The sequence below is a fragment of the Berghia stephanieae genome, chromosome 2 (assembly GCF_034508935.2).
Source record: "Berghia stephanieae isolate SIO BIC M18660-M18661 chromosome 2, UCSD_Bste_1.3, whole genome shotgun sequence".
NCBI classification, from domain to species: Eukaryota; Metazoa; Mollusca; class Gastropoda; order Nudibranchia; family Aeolidiidae; genus Berghia; species Berghia stephanieae.
In genome coordinates this window covers 64,409,712-64,434,711 of record NC_088361.1, presented here as the reverse complement: position 1 = coordinate 64,434,711, position 25,000 = coordinate 64,409,712, and the positions used below count along the sequence as shown (strand labels likewise).

Genomic DNA, 25,000 nt, shown 5'->3' with positions numbered 1-25,000 from the left:
CCCAAACTGTGCCATAAATCCTTATTTCAATTATGATTTTGTCAACATACCACTCGCCCCTGCTTCTATAATACAATAGTTTTGTCTCGATTTTCCAAGAGGAAAGCTGATTCATCATTGAATAAAACTTTACCCCAATCAATGTACGTTCCGACGTTCGTATTGCCGTGTCCATTTCAATCTTACCAACTTCTTATTCTCAGTTAGCTGAGGTTGTACAGAAGGCCTTTTAGCCCTGAAACCAACAATTGCAAGTCTTCGAAGCACTGTCCATCTTGAAATTTAATTTTCCACAACGATGTTAGAGGCAGTAAGGAATAGGTCGGTCGTGAGGGAGCAACGATTTGATTATCATCATCGGTTGTTGTTACTCGGGGTCGAACTGTCCGCCTTCGATCCTTCATGTGCCCTTCGCTGTTGAACTTTGCAATCATAGAATAGCATGTAACTCTGCCATCATTGAAAGGTTGTGCAAACTCAGCTACTGGCCGTTTAGCTTGAAAATGGCCAAATAGACGGGCTCTCTCTTTGGGGCTCAGTTTTGGCATGATTCCAAGGGTAGACAGATTGAATAAAGATAAAGTAATTTCCAAAATAATTTCAGAGAGGTAATAATTTTTATTTAAAACATCAGACAACTTGTTAACAACAGCAGACAACAGGGCGATGTTCAATTAGGGTTCGTTGGTGCGAAAGGGTTCTGTTTCGACAATTTCAGAACTCGCTCATTGGCGATTGTCTCATTCTTTAAAGTTCCTTCTTTGTATCATTTCCGATGACGAAATATCAATTTGCCTAAACAAAATGTTCATCAACTACGCTATGATTGATAGATTGAAACATAACTGAGCATGCAAGTAGACAGTCTAGGTAGAAGATATCAAATTCTTATTTCTAAGACAGAATTAACTAATAATAATTCAGCATATAAAGATATAAAGTTACTTTTGCACATGTATGTATAAAAGGCAATCAATTAGTGTTGAAAGTGTACAGAGGAGAGCTACCAAAAAGATTTATTAAATACAGTATTTATTTTCGACGGAAAGGTTAGAATTTCTGGACTTACCAAGTTTGAAATATAGAAGAATACGTGGGGATTTAATTCAGGTTTATAGATTAGTGCATGGTCTGGATGATATAGAATTTCCTTAATTAATTTGTTTTTCATATTCTTATATTACGTTTACTAGAGGGGACAAGTTTAAGATTTATGTTACTAGATGCAAACAAACATATTAAAAATTGGTTAGGTGTATGTATTGTCCATAAATGGAACAATTCGAAATTTGAATCAAAGAATGCAAAATCTCTAATTTATTTCAATCTACTTGTTTGCAATGCTGGCTTTTTTCAATCTTGTTTGTAAATATCATGCATTATTCTCTTATTATGGTTATTATCTGTTATAATGATAATAATAATAATGATGATAATAATAATAATAATAATAATAATAATAATAATAATAATAATAATAATAATAATAATAATAATAAAAATGATGATGATATGATGATGATGATGATGATGATGATGATGATGATGATGATGATGATGATGATGATGATGACTATTATTATTATTATTATTATTATTATTATTATTATTATTTTATTATTATTATTATTATTATTATATATTTTTTTTTTATTATTATCATCATCATTATTATTATCTATTGATTTTCTAAAAATAATTGAAACACGGTTAAATGAGAATGGAGATGAAGCAATTGTGTCCGGTTTAACACCACTCACACATACAACTCAGTCATTTTCGGGAAAAGGAAGGAGAGGGGGGATGAATTGCAGTGGTTTATATGTCAAATTTGACCATTAGATTTATTCATGATGTCAACAATTTTTAGGCATTCGAATCAGCAGGAATGGTCTTTGATTTCAAATGTGACTCAGGTCAAGCTTCATTGAATATGAAGACCACCGCCCTGTGCAAAAAAATATATTAAAAACATCACTATTTATTGATGGATTCAGGGACTTTCTTTTTCGCCTTGGCATGAAGTCAAAGAAAAATATTATTATTGGAGATTTCAATTTGCACTTTGCTCGAGACACACCGGATATAAGAAATATAAATAAACTACTTTTGTCACATCATATGACGCAGCATGTCAATGAAAAGACACATGGGTGTGGACACATTATTGACTTGGTATTGACCAGCGTATATATGGAACTAGCGACATCTATCAATGAAGATGATCTTTGTATTTTAGACCATCATTTAATATCTTTTGGCACAAGAGGGGGGGGGGGCACTAGACACAAAGTAAAAAAGTAGTAGTTTCGAGATTTGAAGAAACTTGACATAGAATTATTTCAAGCTGACCTCTCTCACTCTCTAACTGCAAACTGTGGGAAAGAAGTGACTGTTGACAATTTTGATAAAGCAGTTATTAGTGTTATAGATAACCACGCACCTCCCATGACAAGATCTGTGAACGTCAGAAAAGGATCACCATTGTACAATTTGGAGGTAAAACGTATAAAGAAAGAGAAAAGAAAGGGGGAGAATAAATGGAAAAAAATCTGGCCTGACGATTGATAAGGAAATTTACATATCATTCAAACAAAGACTCAAAGAGGTGACAATTAAGGCAAAGCGTATCTGCTATCTAGATAGGGTTGATAACATAAAAAATCCAAAGGAGTTTTATAAAATCTCAAATAAGCTTCTAGGCAAAGAGATCAAAACAAGCCTGCCATGCCAACACTGACGACAAGCAACTCGAGGACTGCTTGATATAGTATTTCATGAATAAAATAACTGTCGCGTCTATGTAGGAGAGTAGCAAGTAGGAGTTGACAAATAGGAATCAGATAGTTTCCCCATAGACAAAAGTTATCAGGTGCCACTTTTTTTTACCCCATTATAGTCGGCTTAAAGTTCCCGACAAATCGACAGATAGTAAGAATTTCTTTTTAAATTTAAAAGAAATAAGTAGTAGAAGTAGTGGTGGATTATTGGTACGTTATATAGGGATAGGTAGGTTCAGAAGGTAAGTATTAATCCCCGTTAAAGCAGAAATACTTTAATATAAATCAACAGAATTGTCTCAACCCATAACAGGTTAACTCAGAATTAGCCAAAGGAATAATAGTACATTTTAAGTAATTAATTTAAGCTATTGGTAATTAATTTCATCCGTTATCGTATGCTACTCAATTTGTTTTAATTGGGTCCTTATCTGGTTGGATGTGACTGGTGGGGGCGTTAAGGTTTCTTTCAGCCTGGTTAGTTCGTGGAGGAGCCTTTTCCATTATCCAGCTGGCGCTGGCTTCCGGCGACAACAGACGTGTTGTGAATGTTTACCTATTTTCTACACATATTTTTATTCATTTATCATTCAATCGTCGGAATTTACGCCTAATTTTTATTCAAAATGGATGTGAAGTATATATTGTTTCTGATTTTTATATTTATTAGTATATTTATAAGCATAAATGGTGTTTTAGCCTGTAATTTTGCTGCCAAAAGCCTATCGATAACTTATACTCCAGAGACTCTCCGATCTCTCCAACCCGTGTCACCCCCACCACCCACTATTGACACATCGTTTATTAAAGTAAGAAAGAGGGGGAGAAAAGGAGGAATAAAAACAAAATTTAACAGACGGCCTTTTCGTCCATTTTTACCCTGTGTAGTGACAGGAAATGTAAGATCACTGAAAAATAAAATTGATGAACTGTTTTCACTGTGTCGTTTTAATAGTGACTATCGTCAAGCCTCCATAATAGCGTTAACAGAGACTTGGCTATCTCCTCACATACCATCATCATGTTTTGATATTGAACAATATTCACTATTTCGAGGAGATCGGACTAATGTAAATAAACGAACTGGGGGTGGGGTGTGCACATATATTAACAACAAATGGTGCCACCCCAATAACTGTCAGATAAAGAAAATGTATTGTGACGATTATATCGAATTTATTACTGTTTCGTCACGACCATATTATCTACCCCGGGAATATACTCATGTCATCATCATCAACGTCTACATTCCACCATCATCAGACAACACCACAGCGAAAAATATTTTGAGGAAAGAAATACAGGACATTCAAATTAAGTCACCCGATGCCGTATTGATGGTCACTGGCGATTTTAACCAATGTAACGATTTTACTCTCCCGGGACTTCATCAATACGTGGACTGCGAGACAAGGGACAAAAAAACATCAGATTTATTCCTGTGTAATATTAAAAATAGTTATAAATGTTTACCCCGTGCCCCATTAGGTTTATCTGACCACTGCATGCTCTTGCTACTCCCCACCTACCGCCCTGTTTTTAAACGTGTAAAACCAGTAAAGAAAAGTGTACAGATCTGGAACGGAAGTGTGTGTGAAGATTTGCGTGGTTGTTTTGAATGCACTGACTGGAATGTTTTTATAGAATCATGTGATAGTGTGGATGAGCTGAATGACTGTGTGAGTGAGTATTTAAAATTCTGTGAACAGCTAGTGTCTTGTAAAAAAGAAATAAGATATTATCCTAACAACAAGCCTTGGATAACAAAAGATCTAAAACTTTTATTGAACCAAAAGAAAACTCTCTTTACTAGTGGAAACAAAAAAGATCTGAAAACAAAACAAAAAGAGATAAAGAGGGTAATATCTAGTTGTAGAGACAAGTACAAAAATAAAATTGAAAAATGCTTTTCTTCTGGGGATATACGGGACACGTGGCGGGGGCTTAAAACTGCTGTTAACTATAATCCAAAGCCCACGATTATATCAGAAGATATCGAAATTGAAACTTTAAATAAATTTTATTCACGTTTCGACACAGCAAACAAATTTGATATTGAAAATGAAAAACATAAATTAGACAGGGCTTTGGAAGATGAAATGACTATTGAGGTCAGTGAAGAGGAAACGAGATTCGTATTTTCGAAACTAAACGAGAGGAAGACTGTTGGGCCGGATGGATTGAAAGGAAAATTATTAAAAGAATGTGCCCATCAGCTTTCCCCATTTATACACATATTTTTAACTGGTCCCTCCAATGCGTTTCGATCCCTGAAATTTGGAAAACTTCAAAAATTATTCCTGTTCCAAAAAAAGAAAAACTTGAAACTATGAACGATCTCAGACCTGTTGCACTGACTTCAATAGTCATGAAATCTTTAGAAAAACTTGTTCTTGTTAAAATTAGGAATCAGTTTATGCCATTGAGTGATAGTCATCAATTTGCTTACAAACCAGGACGTGGCGTAGAGGATGCCATTTTGCTGTTTACAAACAACATCTACAGGCATCTAGATCACGCTAGGAGCTATTGCAGATTGCTCTTTGCAGATTTTTCTTCAGCGTTCAATACAATGCAACCTCAGTTGGTTGTTCAAAAATTGACTAGTCTGAATTTAAACAAGTATATAATTGCTTGGGTGCTCGAATTTCTTACGGAGAGAGCACAATATGTTCAATTAGGACAAAATAAATCTTCCTGTATAACTACAAATACTGGTGCTCCTCAAGTTTGTGTATTGTCCCCTGTATTATTCACAATATACACGAATGACTGTAGAAGTCAAAACCTGAATGTACCTTTAATAAAGTTTGCAGATGACACCGCTCTTCAAGGCCTCATAACAAATGGCAACGAAGTGGCTTATAGGCAAGAAATTGATAGATTTGTGTCTTGGTGTGATGCCCACCACCTAGAGCTTAACATAAGCAAGACAAAGGAGCTAGGAATTGACTTTAGGAGAGTGAAGGAACCGATAGAACCGTTAAAATTAAAGGACCAAGTTCCTCACTACAAATACCTTGGTGTAACGATTGATGACAGGCTCAAGTGGGATGAACACTTGAAGATAATTAGGCATAAGATGTGCAGACGTACATATTTTTTTATCAAAACTCTCTCAGTTTAGAATAGATAAAACCCTCTGCACATTATTTTATAGAGCAGTAATCGAAAGTGTTTTGTCATTTTGTATAACAGCTTGGGGAGGCAATTGCTTAGCAGTGGAAAGGAACAAAATAAATTCAAATATTAAAAAATCCGTTAAACGCTATATAAATGATGTTGACGATGTAGATCTTTTATACAAGAAATTTTGTATAAATAAAATAACTAAAATATTAAATGACCAGTATCATCCACTAAGACCATCAATTAGTATGTCAGAAAGAAGTGGTCGCCCTTTCTCTATTTCAACGAAAACAGAGAGACACCGAAAATCTTTTCTGCCGTCCAGTATTAGGCTTTATAACAACAAGCAATAATCATTTTATATAATTATTTCTCATTTTTACTTTTTTTAAATATAAACATTAATTCATTAATTTATTTGTTTTGCAATCTTTTCAATTTTCAATTTATAGTGACAGTTTTAACTATTTTAGTGTTGAAATTATTCATATTATAAAGCGCAGCTCTGGTTATAGAGCTGCTCCTTTTTTATATATACATCCTATTTCCATTGTATTTTTATCTTATTGTGTAAATTATAACACGTCTGTACAAAAAATTTCCTTTTTGGGATGCAATAAAGTATTATTATTATTATTATTATTATTATTATTATTATTATTATTATTATTATTATTATTATTATTATTATTATTATTATTATTATTATTATTATTATTATTATTATTATTTATTATTATTATTATTATTAATTATTATTATTATTATCCAAGTGGATCACCTGATAGATTCAACTCTGGATCAACTTGTAGCCAAATGGACTTTACACGGCACCCCGATGAATGTTTACTCGGTACCCTGATCTGTGAAAATACCGGAGCAAATCTTTGACTAGTTGCATACTATATTCCTTATGAGCAGTGATGTCGTGAGGAATTTCAATTAACATATCTTGACATCACCATGATCTAAATTTTGTTAATCATGTTCCTTAATTTAATTAATGGGATACAGGATGGAGAAAGATAAGTAAACAATGAGAGCATAAAAATCAATACATATAAATACATAATAACACTATCGCGTATCAGCGATAGCACATTCGTAAATGTAATTTGTGTAATGTAATTCATTCATTTGGAAGGCATACATACATATAAAATAATATATATATATATATATATATATTATATTATATATATATATATAGATAGATAGATGATATAATATAGATAGATAGATAGATAGATAGATAGATAGATAGATAGATAGATAGATAGATAGATAGATAGATAGATAAAGAGAGTGAATGAAATATTTTGTTATTATAACATGATTATCAATTTCTGTTAATAACATGAGTTATCGATTTCTGTTATTTTATAGGTTGTGTCTACTTACGGCCCAGGCGAAACACTATATTAATTATTTCTTACTACTCATAATAGTTTTAAATGGCATTAATTAATAATAAAACAATGTAAGTCCACCACTATAAGATTGATATATCTATTCTATAGCCCTGTCTACACAATGTTTCCCGCTAAATAGAATTTCGAGTTCACCCTTAGAGCATATTATTGGTGATAGAGATGATGGAATGGGAGAGAGGTCGAGGTAGCCAAGTGTTTGCTTAAATAGAAATATGACTGGAGTTAGTGAATCCCAGAAATCAATGTTCCAGGATTCGTCAGTGCCAGGATGTGACTGGTGATTTTCTCGAGAGCAATCGTATTCTGCGTACGTCATCGAGGCCTGCGTCAGGTAATCTTGTGTAATCCTAAGACTTTTATTATGGCCTTTTGATCACGGGCGGTCGCTTAATTATTCGACATATGGCTCTCACGCCTATCGGCTGGACGTTAATTTATGCGGTGTCATACTTGGGCGGTCTTGTACTTAAAGCAGATGGCCTTCTAATTATGCTGAGGTAATAAAACCATATAGTGTGGGGCGGCACTGTGAGAAAATATGTAAATGAGTTATTTCACTATCCCGAGAAAGTTAGGAAGGATTTGAAATAGACCACTGGAATAACAACAATACGGAGCGAACTTGACACAGACGAAACAGAAGCAGAATATACCCCTGTTTATGGTGAACCCTTAACATCCTTCATTGAAATTTCAATAAATGACACAAAGAAAACGATTCTCTCTAGTCCGAGCAAATCATGTAAGCTCGACCCTCTACCAACATCGCTTAAGAAGGAGAGTATTGATGAACTTGCACCCTACATCACTGAATTGATTAATCAATCATTAAGGATGGAAGTTGTCCAGAAAGCTTCAAGAAAGCATTGGTGAAGCCATTGTTGAAGAAACCGGGACTTGACAGTGATAATTAAAAAACAACAACTTTAGGACTGTATCGAATCTACCATTCATCTCCAAAATTCTAGAAAAGATTGTTCTAAAACAACTTTCATGTCACGTGAAACACAATAACCTTGGCGAGTGCTATTTATTGGCCTACCGGCAAAATCATAGCACAGAAACTTCATTGATGAGAATCACAAATGACTTGCTGCATGTTATTGATCAAGGGAAAACCGCCATCCTTAGTCTTCTCGATCTTTCGGCGGCCTTTTTATTATTATTATTATTATTATCATCATCATCATCATCATCATCATCATCATCATCATCACATTGTCATCGTCCTACCTATCATTTTATTTCAATATCGTCTGTAATGTATCATGATACCACGCCTAAGTCTCTACCTTCAGAGCACTTTCCTCATCTATCATTTCAGAATAAAACAATTTATCACAAAGCTACCAAGAGATGTCTTGCCGTAAGACCAGACAATCACGATGTGGTTCTTCTGCCATGCTTGAAGTCATCACCCCATCAGAAATGGCTCTGGGAATTGAATCCTCGATAAAGACACAATGGAATAACTTATCAAAATAACGCATTTGGCAACAACGTTATACCCAATACGATTCAATATATTATAATATGAGGTGGCCGGACGTTGTGATAATTTGAATCCCTGATGTTAAATCAAATGTACAAAGCATCCCTTCTATAGTATTATGCTTTTTCAACTTTCAAAATATCATAGTAGGGAACAGAAGTGTGATGTCAAAAACTGGTTCCAATCTCATTGGGAGTATGAAACCACTCTTCTGAGGTACTGGATACATACCTTATGTAATTGATCTTCTGGTTTCAAAGTGTTGGCATAATATTTTCTCGTTATAGTATAAATCTATGCTGGTCGTCAATAAAAATAATCCATCCTCGCTCTTTTACGTCCTGTAATATTAAGAATCATCCTACAAGACCTTCTACTAAAATATAGCTATGCCATCTTTTGATTCAATGTGTAACCTATTCAATTTTAGTCCTCTCAAAGGAGTGATTACATGCACACTTCCAAGAATTTTGGAAACGGCAATGTTGAATTTGTGTGAAGTCACCACTTCTCTGCCCTTTTGGGGATAATGTGACAGGTATTTATTACATAACCCCGAAGTTGAAGAAAAAGAAAACGTTTTTTGGTACGTTTCCGCTTAAGTCTCAAAAACAGTCAAAGTGATATCCTTTACCAAATCACCACATCATGTATCTTATTCTCTTTAAATACTAGCGAAAGAGTGAAAATGGAGAGGCTTCGTATGGTAACAAAACAGACAATGGCCGTTTCTGGTACAAACCCTTCTTCAGCACAACAATACGCAAATTAACGTGGAAAACAAATAAAATAAAATGCAAAAATTGCAATTTTCACGTTAGTTTGTGTATTGCGTTGTGCTGACGAAGGGTTTGTGCCCGAAACGTCCATTTTCTGTCTTGTTCCCATACGAAACCTCTCCATTTTCACTCTTTCGTTAGTATTTTCACGATCATCGGCTTCAGGCAGCCCCTACCGTTTCCTACTTATTCTCTTTACCAGCTCTGACCGTATAAACTCAGATTTCAACTTTATTCCCTGCTGTAACCAGTTATTTGGAAAGACACATATTTTTTTTAATTGCCAGAAAAATTGTTCTTCAAATATCGATCGATTTAAACGATCCTCATCTTGGCAAAAACTCTCAAACCTGAGACCTTCTTAGATTACCACACTTGAGACTTGCATTATGTAGTAGTACTCTTTCAATATCCGAAGTTGCCAAATACTGCCCATTTATATCTCTTCCCAGTGTGCCAATATGATGCGATATTATTAAAAATCTAACTTAACTAAGGCATCGACAAGAGATAAATTAATTTTTTAAAACCCTCTCCTCACCAACAAGAAGAAAATCATTTCATTCTCACGATATGACCACCATCTGTTTTTTTTTTATTATTGAGATCTCACTTATAGTTTTTGTGTTGTAATGTTTGTTTTCCCGAGCAAAATCTTACATAATTCATACCTACTTCTCTTGGAATTAAAAAAATATCTATTTTTGTGTTATTTGAATATGATTTTCTCGAAAAAAAAATCATTAAAATGTTTGGTTTGGAGAGGGTTAAACATTTTTTCCAAAAGATAGATAAATTATAGTTAAATTCTTGCCTTTTGAGGTTCCTAACTAAGGTCGCATGCATAGTAATTGGAAACTACTACGGAATTCAAAATACATGCGAGAAAAAATATAATATTATTATTCACTAAATACAGTGGAGTGCAGATATAAAGAACCACTCCAGGCAAAAACAATAGTTCTTAATATTAGTAGATCTTTACATCAATATATATATTAATATATATATATATATATATATATATATATATATATATATATATATATATATTAATAAAGAGAATAATTAATAATTTAATCATGTTTTTGAAACTGCACTCTAATGTATAATCTACCAAATACAAATCAGGATCGTTCAGACATGAACTCTTTTTGCAATGACCCATCGTCTCCAAGCGGAATTATGTGAGGACGAAGTAATTGCTGGAAATTAAAATCATAGTCAGAAATATGAAGGAAACTTTAGCTTAATTTCTCGTCATTATTATGGTGGAGAATAAATGCAATTTTTAAAATTTATAAACAATCTTAAAGTTTGTATTTTTTACCATTTTGATTCCAAATTCAAATTTTCTGGCTTCAACTCATCTTGACATAATACTGGTTAGAGACGTTGGGTCGCATATATTTCTTTATACAAAAAAAGTATAGACTTTCGCCCTAATCATGTAATTTGACTTTTATTATTTTCATTTGTCTTAATCAACGTTTACCTATTTGCATAACAAATAGGGTTCATAATGTAACAAAATATTGTCCATTACAACAATGTTAAACGAAGCCCATAATTACGTTCGGTTATCAGACCTGCAATTATGTGCACGTCGGTCTTAATCGTGAAAGATGACAGTGAAAAATTTCACAGCGTTTATTATTTATTAACTGGTTTGCCTATTTTCTTTTATTTTTCATGTTTCTTGATATTTTGAGGGTTCATGGTATTACAAACTCTATATTTACATGGTTTCAATAATGTGACGGTGAGCAACGTACATTTTATCCAATAGTGAATAAATTAATGAAAACATTAATGAAACATTAACAGAGACATAGAATAATAAATACAGACAGTATTGATTGTAAGTTAACTTTTATGAGGAAATTATTTTTTTTAATAACCCTGAATATGGCGTATTTTTCATCCTATTTTTGTAATGGGGATATACACATTTTCTGCCACATTTAACTTAGACCCATCCAATCAATCACTTTTTGTTTCCTTTTAAAAAGTATATAAATGTAATTGGTGGAGTAAATACATGAGAGAGAGAGAGAGAGAGAGAGAGAGAGAGAGAGAGAGAGAGAGAGAGAGAATGTGTGTGTGTGTGTGATAGAGAGAGAGAGAAAGAGAGAGAGAGAGAGACAGAGAGAGAGAGAGAGAGAGAGAGAGAGAGAGAGAGAGATAATAATTCGTATGGTGGAAGTTAAGAAGCGATATTATATATGTACGAGTATCTTGTGTTAAAAGTGCATAAGAAAACCTTGAATTTTTCTATAGATACATGTAAGCTAGACGCAATACCTATGTACGAGCTATTAATGTATCTACATTGTTTTACGTGCTTTCATGATGTGTGTTTGGATGTGTACTCATATAACATATATGACCACTCAAGAAAAGTCTAATCAGTCCTGTGGATCATCTCATATCCTCCAAGTGGTTCTGTATATGGGCATAGTTTGTTGAAGTGGTCCATGATTTGCCCGATGACGTTGCAAGAAGGGCTGTTTCATGAGGTTTTGTATACACGACAATGTAACTTTGTTACTGACTGCCATGTTTTGGCACTCATCACAGCTAGCCAAGATGTGTTGCTGTACTTTTTAGGGTGTCTTAGTCCTTATGGAGTCATATAGTAAGGTGTCTAATTTTTTGGTGTGAGATGAGCGAGACCATACTGGAGCGCAATCTTCGAAGCTCTAAGAAGAGTTTGAACTAAATAAGGAGAATAGGCGGCAACTACAGGGTTATCTGAAGTTTTTCCGTGAAATAGGATTGCCAGGAATTTGGCTTCTTTCCAGGTTTGTGGGTACTTGAAGTGTCATTAACGTTGGTGGTGGACCAAGGTGTCTCTGGATAAATCCCATCAGTACCAAATGCGTTTCCAGCTTTTGTTTGATTTATAGCTGATTCCACCTCTTGCATAGAGACTGGTATGGTTGTAAAGCCGTCATTGGGATGCAAGTTATACATGCGTTTGTTTTCATGTCTTCTTGTTTTCTCGAAGTTATTGTTGGGTTTGTGGATACTCCTTTGTTTGAGCTCACAACTTGTTTCTCTGACCATAATTGAAATCCAGTGTTTCGTTTGGTGATGCTTATCTGGATCTATTTGTTGAGAAGATTCCAAGCTTTTTTTGCTAGGATGTTTAAAGTCAAGTCTTTCTATATTAGAATTATTTCACAAATATTCTGCTTTCTCTTGGCATTCAAGAACTAAGTTTGTCTCTTTTTGATTCGAATTGCATATTTAGATTTTTCTTGTTAATTTGATAAGACGTTACATTTTATTTGGATGTGGAATGTGGTATGGTTTAAAAAAATCGTGTTTGTTTAGATTTGATTGAATACTCAGTGGTCGGGATTCTGAGCAGGTGCTTTTTTTTCTTGTTTTTTAAAAAAAAATACTGATTGATTTATTTAGCAATGTGGCCATGTGATTGTTTATTCATTATTTTTGTGTTATTTATTTACCAATGACTGGATCTCATTTTCAGATACATTTATTGATTTATGTGATTGTCATATTTGACTCACCATCTCAATTTGATATCATGTCGGGGTAAATTGGGTATATCTAGAATATTAATTTTTAGTAGTTCAAGATCTTCCAGTCAGCTTTGTATTAGAAGTCCCTCATGCCAATACAAAGTGTGTTACTCGGTTTTAAAACTTGCTGCCTCCCCCTCCCCCCGCTTCCCCCTTGCACCTGCAATTCTCTTTAAAAACTACGAAATGTAAAACTATTTCTTTGACATAAAAAACATTTTAAATCAGCCTGTAATTAAGACTAGGTCTTCAATATTCATGTTCATTTTTACTGTTGAGTGTAAGCATAGTTATCTAATTTTGTAGCTTTAGATTCAAGTTTCGGAATCTTTTTTCGTCCCGACATAATACAGAATTGAGATGTGGGTTACCACGTGATGTTACAAGGATTAGAGGATAACGCATTTTGAAATATGTCTCTCTTATGTACAATGACGTCAACATTCGTGAAATAAATTCATTCAAAAAGATCCATCATTTTCCTTTCTTTTTTTTTTAAATGCCTGACATGTTATTATTTGGCTTAGAGTGACATGTGCCGCGGTGCAGCCTGTTTTTTTTTAATGAAAAGACATATAAAAGCGTCAAATAGCTATCTTCTAGAGACTATAAAGGCTCTTCCAATTTTTTTAAATATAACGTTTGAAAACAAAGAGATTTGATATTAAGTAATTCAATGAAATATATAAATGATACAATTGAGCTTTAAAAAAAAGTTAAGTTGGAGCTGGAGTTTATCAGGTTCCTATAGCTTGAAACGGATATAAATGTATCGCAAAGTACTTTCCACCGATCTATCTCGATATCACCAAGGACCGAACTCGGTCCTGTCGCGTGTAAAGCGAGTGCTCGATCAACTGAGCTATCGGGACACCTCTGGCTTAAAGAGACAAATGACTGAAAAAAGAGTAAACTTAAATAGGAGGTTGGCATGAAAAACAATACTAACAGAAAAAATTGTGGACGATGTCGAAATACTATATTTACACTTGTTTGATAGGATGGGGTGATGCGTTTTGGACATCCAAAACGGTTCTCTCAGCCAATTCCATGCAGTTACGAGCAAGGGGGGGGGGGGGGGGGTTGGCTCAGCGGTACGTCCTTTGCTTCGTACCGGAAAGGTACCGAGTTCGATCGCCCGCGACTTCGCTGTGTGGCCTTGAGCAAGTCACCTCTCCTTAGCTCAGTTTGCGGCGCTGCACTGCGGCTGATGTCTGGGTTATTCCAGTCTTCCCTTGGAATAGACCTAGAGACAAATTTCCCCCATGGGATGAATAAAGGGAATTTTTAAAATATCTGTTATTGATTTTTAATGGCCACTTACCGAGAGTAATTTTTAAAATAACTGTTGCATGTGTTGTAAACAGCATTAAGCGGAAGCTTTGTCAGACTTTATTTGTATGTTGGCCTTTATTTATGGGACCAAGTCACATGTCCTGATTCGGACAATAGATCGTGATTATGCACGGTAGGCGGGTGTCCGAATTGGAACATCGTCCGAATTGGAGCACCCAACCTTACATAATTAAGAGGCTAATTTAGAAATTACTTTGGAGGCAGACCCACTCTTTAAATACTTTCCTAATAGGATTAGACAGTCGTGACGTCATTCCCGTTGTAATGACGCATAGTAACTTATTAATTGGTTCTAAACTATCGGAACAATTGCAGAGGCCCTTATGAAATATATCTCCGACGAGCATAAAAGTGTATCCAGAGGAGAAAAACATTATAAATTTGATCATGTTTTTACTTTTATACATTCTGATCACATGACATGTGAAAAAGTTCTAGCCATAATGAAGAATAAAAAGTACCGATTTCCATTGTTTAGAACCAAGCTGCTCGTTGCTGGGCAGACATGACATCAGACTATTAAATTGAATTCAACGGAGACAAACTGCTGAAAACTAAATTCTTTGTGGGGCTTTCAAAATAAATTAATAGTGACGTCATTTTGGTAGGAAACTTTAACTGATAAAATATTATGAGCCTGTCTTCTATCTTCTTTCTGTACTTGCGCTGGATCTGCGGCTTTGTAGTCTTGTGGTAAGACACATTATTCACATAATCTCACCGCACTCAAGTGCAAGATTAACTGTGGGGTTGTCAATGTTAAAGAAAAAAAAATCACAGTCATGGGTGTCAGTCAAGTCTTGTCCTGTAATATAAGATGCTTTATGTTAAATTTTACTGTAAGGTTAGGACTCCTTGCAAAGCGAATTGAGTACACTTTAGTGAATATTGGGCAATATAAAAGCTCACCTCTTTTTTATTAGCCTATTTTGTCAACTTCCAACATATTGGGGAAATTAGTTTAACATTTCCGATTATGTCAGTGGGGACTTCTCTGCAGCTTGCTATTTTTATTCTTTCATTCTCGGAGACATGTGGATACGCTGATAAAAATTTGAAATCCCGAACTGCGTGTTGAACTCATTTTGAAGAAAACAACAAACAAATAGAAATATGTGATTTGTCATTTGAGTAGCACTTTTTATGTGGTAAAAGGAATATCCCCTCCCCCCCCCCCCCCCCCCCAAAAAAAAAAACCCCAAATAAACAGAAAAAAAACAAACAAAAAAAAAAAAAAACAAAACAAAAGCAAAGCAAATGAAGAACAACGACAAAAAAACAACGAAACAATATTTATTTAAATACAAAAAAACGAACAAAAAACAAAACAAAAAAACATCAAACACAACTCTACTCGTTTCATGCCTTCCCAATACCTGTCGCTCTACGTTACATACAGTATAGATATCAACTTAGGTCTTATCATGATACCAATGAATAACTCATAACACAGACTCACTCGGTCAAGACAATGTCATCTGCTGACCCAATAGCCGTTAAGGGTCATGACGAGTACGCGTAACTCGCATGCCATCTATCGCCAGACTGGTATCCCATTTTGCTGTCTGCATCAGATGCAATAGCTCTGAAGACATCGTTGTCGGTTTGTCGAGCACGCGACTCACCTGTTAGTAAAACGTGAGCTTTTGCATAGTGCAATTCCACCAAATGCGCTCAAAGCACTTCACAAGGGTTCCAAATCAGACAGCAATATTTAAAATGCAATTCAGAAAAGTATTGGCGTCGATTGTAGAGTGTCCCACTCGTGGCTAGGCGGAGTTGCCTTAACAGTCGGCTTGTGGTTTCGAATCCTCATCGCCGCAAAGTTTTCATTCACTATCGTCTTCTGACACTTTTCTAAACACTTCATTTCTTGTTATTTAATATGCAAGTGACCTGTAAAGTTATTTTATAATCTTTTTCTGACACAGGCAGTCTATTAAAACTAGGTACTTTTTTTTACACATGATTATGGGGATATAATAATATGAGGAAAGAGCCTTTTTCAAGGACACGACTTTACGCCTTTCACTACAGACCTCGAACAGGACCTAAAAGTCAAGAGGCAAATGCCATATCAAAAGAGCACAAAGCCGTAAATTTAAACATGTCTTGTTTAACTTCGCAACATACCGGGTATATTGTGTCTTGTGCATATTATATAGAGATGCTGAACAAACATCATTTCCTGTGAACAAGTGAAAATCATAAATCTCTCTTTCAGTAAGATATTTTTGATGAAAAGGTTGCGTCTATACAATGAAGTTCGTCCTCTGCTTTCTCACAGAAGATACCAAGTGGTTGGTTTCTATTTGTTTTGCTTTTTGTTTGCTTGGGGTTTTTTTTAGAGTTCAGGCCTATCAGATTGTTTTATCTATGTTTTTGCATTTTTGATTAGAAGAAATCTACAACAGTAGTTGGTATGTTCCATGTCTGTTGAATGCGAAGCTTTTTGATACTTATTTTTTCAACCCTGACTTCATGGCAACATAACAATCAAATTAAGAATTTGGGGAGCGGGCATTGGTGTAAGGATAAAGATATGAAAGAAACGTTATGCAACAGTGTCAGACAAAGCAATGAAAAATATAATTTTAAAAAAAACATCCCAAAAAAATCAGCCGTCCTTGACTGGGATCGAACCGGCAATCAGGAGGTCTGAGGTCGATGAAAACTGATTTTGGGAGATGATTTATTTTCTGTTAATTGTAATTTTCTTTCTTGCTTTGTCTGGTACTGTTACAGACACAGTTTTTCATATCTTTATCTGGTAATATTTAGCATATTGTTGCTTATATTTTTTCTATCCGACCGAAACAACTATTGTTTCGCAATTGTAATTGAATTATTCAATTAAATTGAAGTAAAGAACACGCGTTTCCATGGGACTAAAGGTAAAACTTGAGCTTTCATGTAAAAAAACATCCATTTTATGTGCTCTGCAATGGTCCCCAAATAAATTTTTTAAAACGCTTTGTAACTAATGAGCTTTTTTCAAGTTCGCAACTATGTGATTATCACAGCAGGACACGATGCAGGGACCTACAATTTACAAGTCGAGTGTCACGCCAGGAGACCACAGGGCAGGGCCGCACAAAGGGAATCACAAACTCACAAATTCCTCCTGGGATCGACTTATTATTATTATTATTATTATTATTATTATTATTATTATTATTATTATTATTATTATTATTATTATTATTATTATGCTGATGATGATGATAATAATCATTATTATCTTTATTTTTACTATTATTATTATCATTATTATTATTATTTTTTATTATTATTATTATTATTATTATTATTATTATTATTATTATTATTATTATTATTATTATTATCATTATTATTATTATTATTGTTGTTGTTGTTGTTGTTGTCGTCATTGTTATTATTATTATCATGATCATCGTCATGATCATCGTCATCACCATCATCATCATCATTATCATCATCATTATCATTACCAATATTAATCATCAACAATGCAACTCGAAAAAGACTGCGAAAGCTTTTGTGTCATGATAAAAAGAAACATTTATTGCGACAGATTATAATAAATAGAATTAAGAAAAAATTATATGAAACAGGTATTTAAAAAGTTAATGGATATAAAAAGGCATTGTCTATATATAGATAAGAAGGACGCCAGATATCGGAATGAATAGAGAAATGATTGATACAACAACCTGTGACAACCAGAGATTCTTTAATGAAATTTAAGACAGACACCTCTCTCTCTCTCTCTCTCTCTCTCTCTCTCTCTCTCTCTCTCTCTCTCTCTCTCTCTCTCTCTCTCTCGCTTGCTCACTCGCTCTCCTCTTTCCAACACCTTCTCTTGCCCTCTTCCTTTCATTCTATTAGTCTGAAGAACCTGTTAGTTTCTCTTCGTTTAGTGTTCCTGCTCTCTCTCTCTCTCTCTCTCTCTCTCTCTCTCTCTCTCTCACTGTATATATATATATATATATATATATATATATATACACACACACACACACACACACATAATATGTTTGCGCGTGTGTGTTTGTGTGTTGGTATGTTTCTCTATCTATCCATTCGCTCAACCTTAATTCACTTTCAGTCTTGACTTCTCTAAGCATATACTTAATCTTATTTTTTTAAAAACAATATTTATGCACACTTAGATATTGATCTAGGAAATATTACCTAGATAGTTTTATATATTTTCACAGCCTTTAAATCATATGGCATTCTACAGAGGTACACTATGAATGTATCAACCCAGCTTTATTGGAGCGTTACTGTGTGTCATATCAAAATGTTGCTCAATAAATAAGATAATCTTTTTTGGGACTAAAGGCAAAATTTAGAAAATGTGTGTATCTAATATTTCATTACATGAAAATGAAATGCATTCGAAAAAAAAAAGGGGGGGGGGGGGGAAGGAAAGAAAAGCTCATAAAAAAGTAGGCCTATTTCTGCACAGTTTTCATAATCTGAATACTATTGTCTTTTCGACACATTCGACAGTAAAAACATCCTTCCTTAAAGTCTTGTATTATAAAACACGTCTATCACATAACAATCAATATGTAAAGAAACGGTTAGAATGTGTCAAAACCAAGCTTTGTTTTGTTGAAGTTGATAGCTTATATTAAAGTGATAGTAAGCTGCTGGAAGTTGTGGACTGTAAAAAATATTAACTAACATTGAATATAACAGCTTCAAAACAGAACCCAATTCCAAAACACAGAAAATTTTGGGCTCAAAAACCTTCTTCAGTCAACAACAACAACAAACAATGAAAACATAAATACATTTCTAAAAATCCAGATTGACAGCTGTCGCTGATCTGTTTTTTTTTTTTTTTTTGTAATGCATTTATGTTTATTTGTTGTTGGCTGAAGCATGTCTTTGAACCCGAAACGTTCCATGCTTGTTTGTTTTTTTTGCAGCTGTTATTTTCATTTTTGTCATATATTTTTACAGTTCAAATTGAAGCAGTCTTTCGCATCCTTTCAGCCATTGGAGAAGTGATTGTCCCAAATTCTTAATCTTGAAAAGGACACCAGCTGTCACAAAGCACTTCTTAAATTAAATATCTTATTTTAATAAGGCATCGATCCAAGCCCAGTGCTTACGAGTTTCAGTTTTCTGCTGCTTGAGCTACCGTAATCAAGATATCAAGGGAGAGTATGAATAGGACAAAGTGAGGCATGTTCTATGACTCACAATCTATTTCCCCTTTTGAAAATAAATGAATTGTCATTTATATTCATCATCAAATGAGTCATAAGTGTTCCCAACCTTTGGTTATCGTCCTTCAGAATTTGTTCCAGAGAAACAGCAGCAGCGTTGGATTTTGCTTATAAAGAAGAGCCATGGTCCATGATAAACACTGAAAGTTAATGCAACAGAACGACTTTGATAGATCAGCCGATTTATTGTTCCTGCTTTTGGCAAGATTCTTTTTATAACCTATACTGAAGAAGAGATGCATATTTTGTTTCGTCATCGTTGTCCAAATTTGCATTGATCACCGCACACAAGTTTTGATCTTTGAACCTTTCAATACTGGTCACGGTACCCTGCCAAAGGCCGTCATCGGTGGGTTCCAGATGAAACCATTCATCTCCGATGGTTACTGCAGCCGCCAGGGCATCGGGCAACCTCATTCTGAACACAACATCACCCGTCACCCTCTCTCCAACCAATGAAAATGGTTCGTAGAGAGCACATCCATCGCGCCACTGAGAAAACTGCTTTGGAAAAACTCTGCACTTTCGTGGAGTTGCGGTGCAATTGATAACGTAGTTGAACACGTTGGGAAGCTCATGGCTATCATAGCTCCTTGGTAAAGCATATAACTGTAGCTTATGGTAACCTGTGTGGTGCAGCGAAACCAAAATACTCACACTGACGTCTTGAGTTTGGACGAAGACGCCTTCCCGAGATTCTTTAGCCGTTTCCATGTTGAGAACTTTGCCGGTAATCTTAATAGGCTCTGAGGTTTTAAATTTAATGACAAATTCGTTTTCTCCTGTAGAAAATTGTGGTTTTGGATGACTATCAACGGACATTCCAAACTTCTCAAAATTTGGTAACGCCCCGATACAGATGCTTTGCGCCTCTGTCATTCTTGATTTGTGCTGTAAATGAAATAAAATAAGGATGTGAAAAAGACGGATATTATAATATAGGAATCAGTTTCTATATGTCAAGACAATTTCTTGAAACAATCTGCCATAAACATCCTGACCTTGACGATTATGTAAAAAAATTTCGAGGCTGATATATAAGTTTTAACAAGCTTTTCTTCTCATGGGAAAAGGGGGGGGGGGGGGGGGATGACGGCGATGATAGTGATGATGATGATGATGTTGATGATGATGATGATGATAATGATGTTGTTGATGATGATGATGATGATTATGGTGATATGTTGATGATGAGTGTGATGACCAATAATATTTGTAGTAATAATAGTTGTGGTAATTAAGGTATTAGTAGTAGTAGAAGTAGTAGTAGTAGTAGTAGTAGTAGTAGTAGTAGTAGTAGTAGTTGTTGTTGTTGTAGTTGTAGTTGTAGTAATAGTCGTCGTACTAGAAGTGGTGGTAGTAGTGGTGTTAGTGGTGGTGTTAGTAATAGTAATAGTAATAATAATAATAATAATAATAATAATAATAATTATAACAATGATAATAATAATAATAATAATAATAATAATAATAATAATAATAATAATAATAATAATAATAATAATAATAATGATAATAATAATAAGAAGAAGAAGAAGAATAACAATGATAATAATAATAATGATAATAATAATAATAATAATAATAATAATAATAATAATAATAATAATAATAATAATGATAATGATAATAACAATAATAATAATAGTAATAATAATACTTATATAATAAAAATAATAATAACGATTATGATGATGGTGATGATGATGATGATGATGATGATGATGATGATGATGATGATGATGATGATGATGATGATAATAATAGTAATAATAATTATAACAATGATAATAATAATAATAATAATAATAATAATAATAATAATAATAATAATAATAACAATGATAATAATAACAATAATAATAGTAATAATAATAATAATAATAATAATAATAATAATAATAACAATAATAATAATAGTAATAATAATACTTATATTAATAATAATAATAACGATTATGATGATGGTGATGATGATGATGATGATGATGATGATGATGATGATGATGATGATGATGATGATGATGATGATGATGATGATGATGATGGTGATGATGATGATGATGATTATAATAATAATAGTAATAATACTAGTGAAGAAGAAGAAGAAGAAGAAGAAGAAGAAGAAGAAGAAGAAGAAGAAGAAGAAGAAGAAGAAGAAGAAGAAGAAGATGATGATGATGATGATGATGATGAGGATGATGATGATGATGATGATGATGATTATGAAGAGCAACATGTGCCTATGAGAAAGATAAAAGATGAATATAAGCAGCAGCTATTATGAAGGAGAAATGTTAAGAATCTCTAATTGAGGCTCCGGATTCAGATTACATTTATTAAATTATCCAACTCCACCCTGAACGCTATCCATTTCATTTATTTTCCTTTCAACCAGACAATAATTAGCAAATGTAAGTAGGTATGTTGTGTTATCACGTGTAGGTAAAAACACAGGTAAATAACTAAACGCACATCCATTCGTTGTGTTATGCTTACCAGAAACTATTATTGATGCCAATTCAGCATTAAACAAGTTGGTTAATGAAAATAGTAAGCCAAATGCTTTTACATAAGGTGTATTTTAAATCAGTTATAGCCGTTATATTATTTGACATTAACAATCTAATCTCTAACGATGCATGGACAGAAGATATTGGGCCTACAGGAAAGAAGTGAAGAAGAGTAATAATAGGCTGACTCAAATACATTTTTTACATTTCCAAAGTATTTGTGGCCTTGTTACGTTTATAAAAAAAGAATGGTTTAGTCTCGAAAGAATCACAAAATGCAGCTCAACACAAAATCTTGGCACATCCAACTAAACACGGGTATCGCTATAGAAGATTGAGTCGGAGATAGTGAATTCAAAATATATGTCAATAACAAAAATGATAGCAAAACCGGAACAAGAATCGCAATGAATGTGCGGCTATGTGGTCTTGTGGTACGACACTCGCTTTCGAATCGGAAGTTCCTGGGTTCGAGCCTTCGTTCGGCACATAGTTGAGTCCTTGGAAAGGGCTCTTTACTCATATTCTCTCATGTGTAAAATGAGTACCTGGCCGTTAACAGCGTTGTCTCTGTCCGAAAAAAATTATAATATCGCCTAACAGGCGTCATGTCCCGTCCTACATGTTAAGTGTTGCTGTTGGCCGGGGACCCCTTGTAAAGCGCTTTGAGCACGTTTAGTGGATATTGCGCTAGATAGAAGCTCAATGAACAAACTGACGTGTGTAAGTGTCAACTGTCAACAGATAGCGCTATTAATAGTAACGAGGGAACCTGTAAAGGCTGAAGAAGAAGAAGAAGAAGAAGAAGAAGAAGAAGAAGAAGAAGAAGAAGAAGAAGAAGAAGAAGAAGAAGAAGAAGAAGAAGAAGAAGAAGAAGAAGAAGAGGAAGAAAAAGAAGAAAGTTCCGAAAAAGGAAAGGAATAAAGAAATAAAACACATGGAAGCCACAATTGATCAATATTCACAAAATTCCCGAAGATAGGTGGAATCCAGAGATAAGTTTAATATAACACACCAATTTTTGCGTTTGACTGCCAAAGCCCTCTCAGCTAGGCGGTTAACATACCCGCTCACCACTTGATAAAAATTAGATGAAGTCCCGCTTTAGGATTTTAAAAATCCTTTTTATTTCCTACTCACTTATCATTTTGTTAAATTATTGTAATTATAGTAGGATTAAATCATTTAAAGAACGTTTTTGACAGCGAAGTGATAATGAATGTCATGTTTGGTGACAGCATAAAAACCTGTCTTCATTTTTTGCCTACAATTCATTGCTTTAAAAAAGTTGTAACATAGGACTAGACAAATAACAACTTGGTCTTATAGTTTGACGTTATTGGTTTGTGCAGCGTCTAGTGAGTTGTCGTTATTAGAGCTCAAGGAAACACGTGATTCCATTGGTTGAACTAGTGAATACAACTCATGATCTGTTTTCTTTTGCGACCAAAGACTTGTCCCGTCTTTTGACGTCATTTTTTGTTCAGTGTCAGGCTTTAATAAGTTAACGATGGCTACAATCTGGCGGGGTATTATGACTAATCCAAATTTCTGATTATAGATAGAATGCGCTTGGCCAAGGAGTTCGCAACACTGCCATCCGGAAGTATAACGGACCAACACACAAACTCTGTGTAACCATGAACTTTTATAGTCTGGTTAATACAGTTTAGTGAGAACAACTCACAAACGCGGATGGCAAAAACAATAACAAAAGCCTGAGTGACGTCATCTGCATACTATCTATATCTTAGTAATGTGAGCTTTTTTTAAATACAAGAAATGGAATGAGTAGAGAATTGCCAGAGGACAATCAAGAGTAAAAACGTTTCGTGGCGATGGGATGTCGAACCCATTTCACAACGATGGCGGCAACTTCGTTATGTTTTGTTTTTGTTTTTTTTTTATATACAGAGTCATATTCAAATGTGCTCATAAGGCTTTACATGGGTCTCAAGTACGAGATATAACGTCTTTAACTAACGCGTTGCCTGTAACCAGTTAACTGCCGTACTCTGGAAAAACCCATATTTAATAATTTGGCCAGAAAACTCGTCCTTCACAAATCGATTGATTTAAATGACCCAGATCTTGGCAAAAACTCTCAAACCTGAAGCCTCGCCGCCACAGCTGTACTAGAACCTGCCTCTACAGATCGGAAGCCGAGTGTTATACCTCACACACACACACACAAAAAAAGAAACTAGAGCATTTATACAGCGCAATATCCACTAAAAGTGCTCAAAGCGCTTTACAAGGGGTCCCTAGCCAACAGCAACACTTAACATGTTGGACGTGACAAGACGCCTGTTAGATAATAATACATATTTTTATCGGACAGAGACAACGTTGTTAACGGGCAGCTACTCATTTTACACCTGAGTTCGGTTAGTATTACTAAAGAGTCTTTTCCAAGGACTCGAACCCTGACCCTTCCGATCCAAAGGCGAGTGTCAGACCACAAGAACACAAAGCCTCACATTATATAGTGAGGTATAAAAGGAGGAATGATGTAAGATTAAAAAAAATGTATGATACCAACATCTAAAAATTGAAACAAGTAATCTATTTAGTGTTAGAAAAGACAATAATTGATTTCACACATTGCATTGTCTTACCTTCACCATTATTCAAGAGTATAACTTTCAATCACACACAATAATGAGTCAATGTGGTTCTCGAACTGCCTTCACATTGAACTATGCCTTTGGTACCTGTATCAAAATTCAAGTGGTACTA

The 25,000-nt window shown here is 34.3% G+C and overlaps 2 protein-coding genes across 5 annotated transcripts in view; one reads left to right on the top strand and one right to left on the bottom strand.

Moving 5' to 3' along the window:
• LOC144965338 (polypeptide N-acetylgalactosaminyltransferase 5-like) overlaps positions 1-10,556 on the top strand; it is a 62,733-nt gene extending 52,177 nt beyond the window's left edge. Inside the window, exon 11 of the mRNA XM_078900582.1 lies at positions 8,667-10,556. Within this exon, the coding sequence (XP_078756708.1) occupies positions 8,667-8,798 (132 nt within the window). The 3' untranslated portion in view covers positions 8,799-10,556. The remainder of the gene's footprint in view (positions 1-8,666) is intronic.
• A 7,696-nt stretch (positions 10,557-18,252) lies between these two features.
• The window catches only part of LOC144965335 (uncharacterized), a 13,021-nt gene continuing 6,273 nt past the window's right edge, over positions 18,253-25,000 (bottom strand). For 3 of the 4 annotated variants that reach the window (XM_078900577.1, XM_078900576.1, XM_078900578.1), the window contains one exon: positions 18,253-20,639. In XM_078900577.1, the coding sequence (XP_078756703.1) occupies positions 19,962-20,627 (666 nt within the window). In that variant the 5' untranslated portion in view covers positions 20,628-20,639 and the 3' untranslated portion in view covers positions 18,253-19,961. Of the gene's footprint in view, positions 20,640-24,879 lie in introns of all 4 variants that reach the window. The other variant, XM_078900575.1, reaches the window with a different exon arrangement.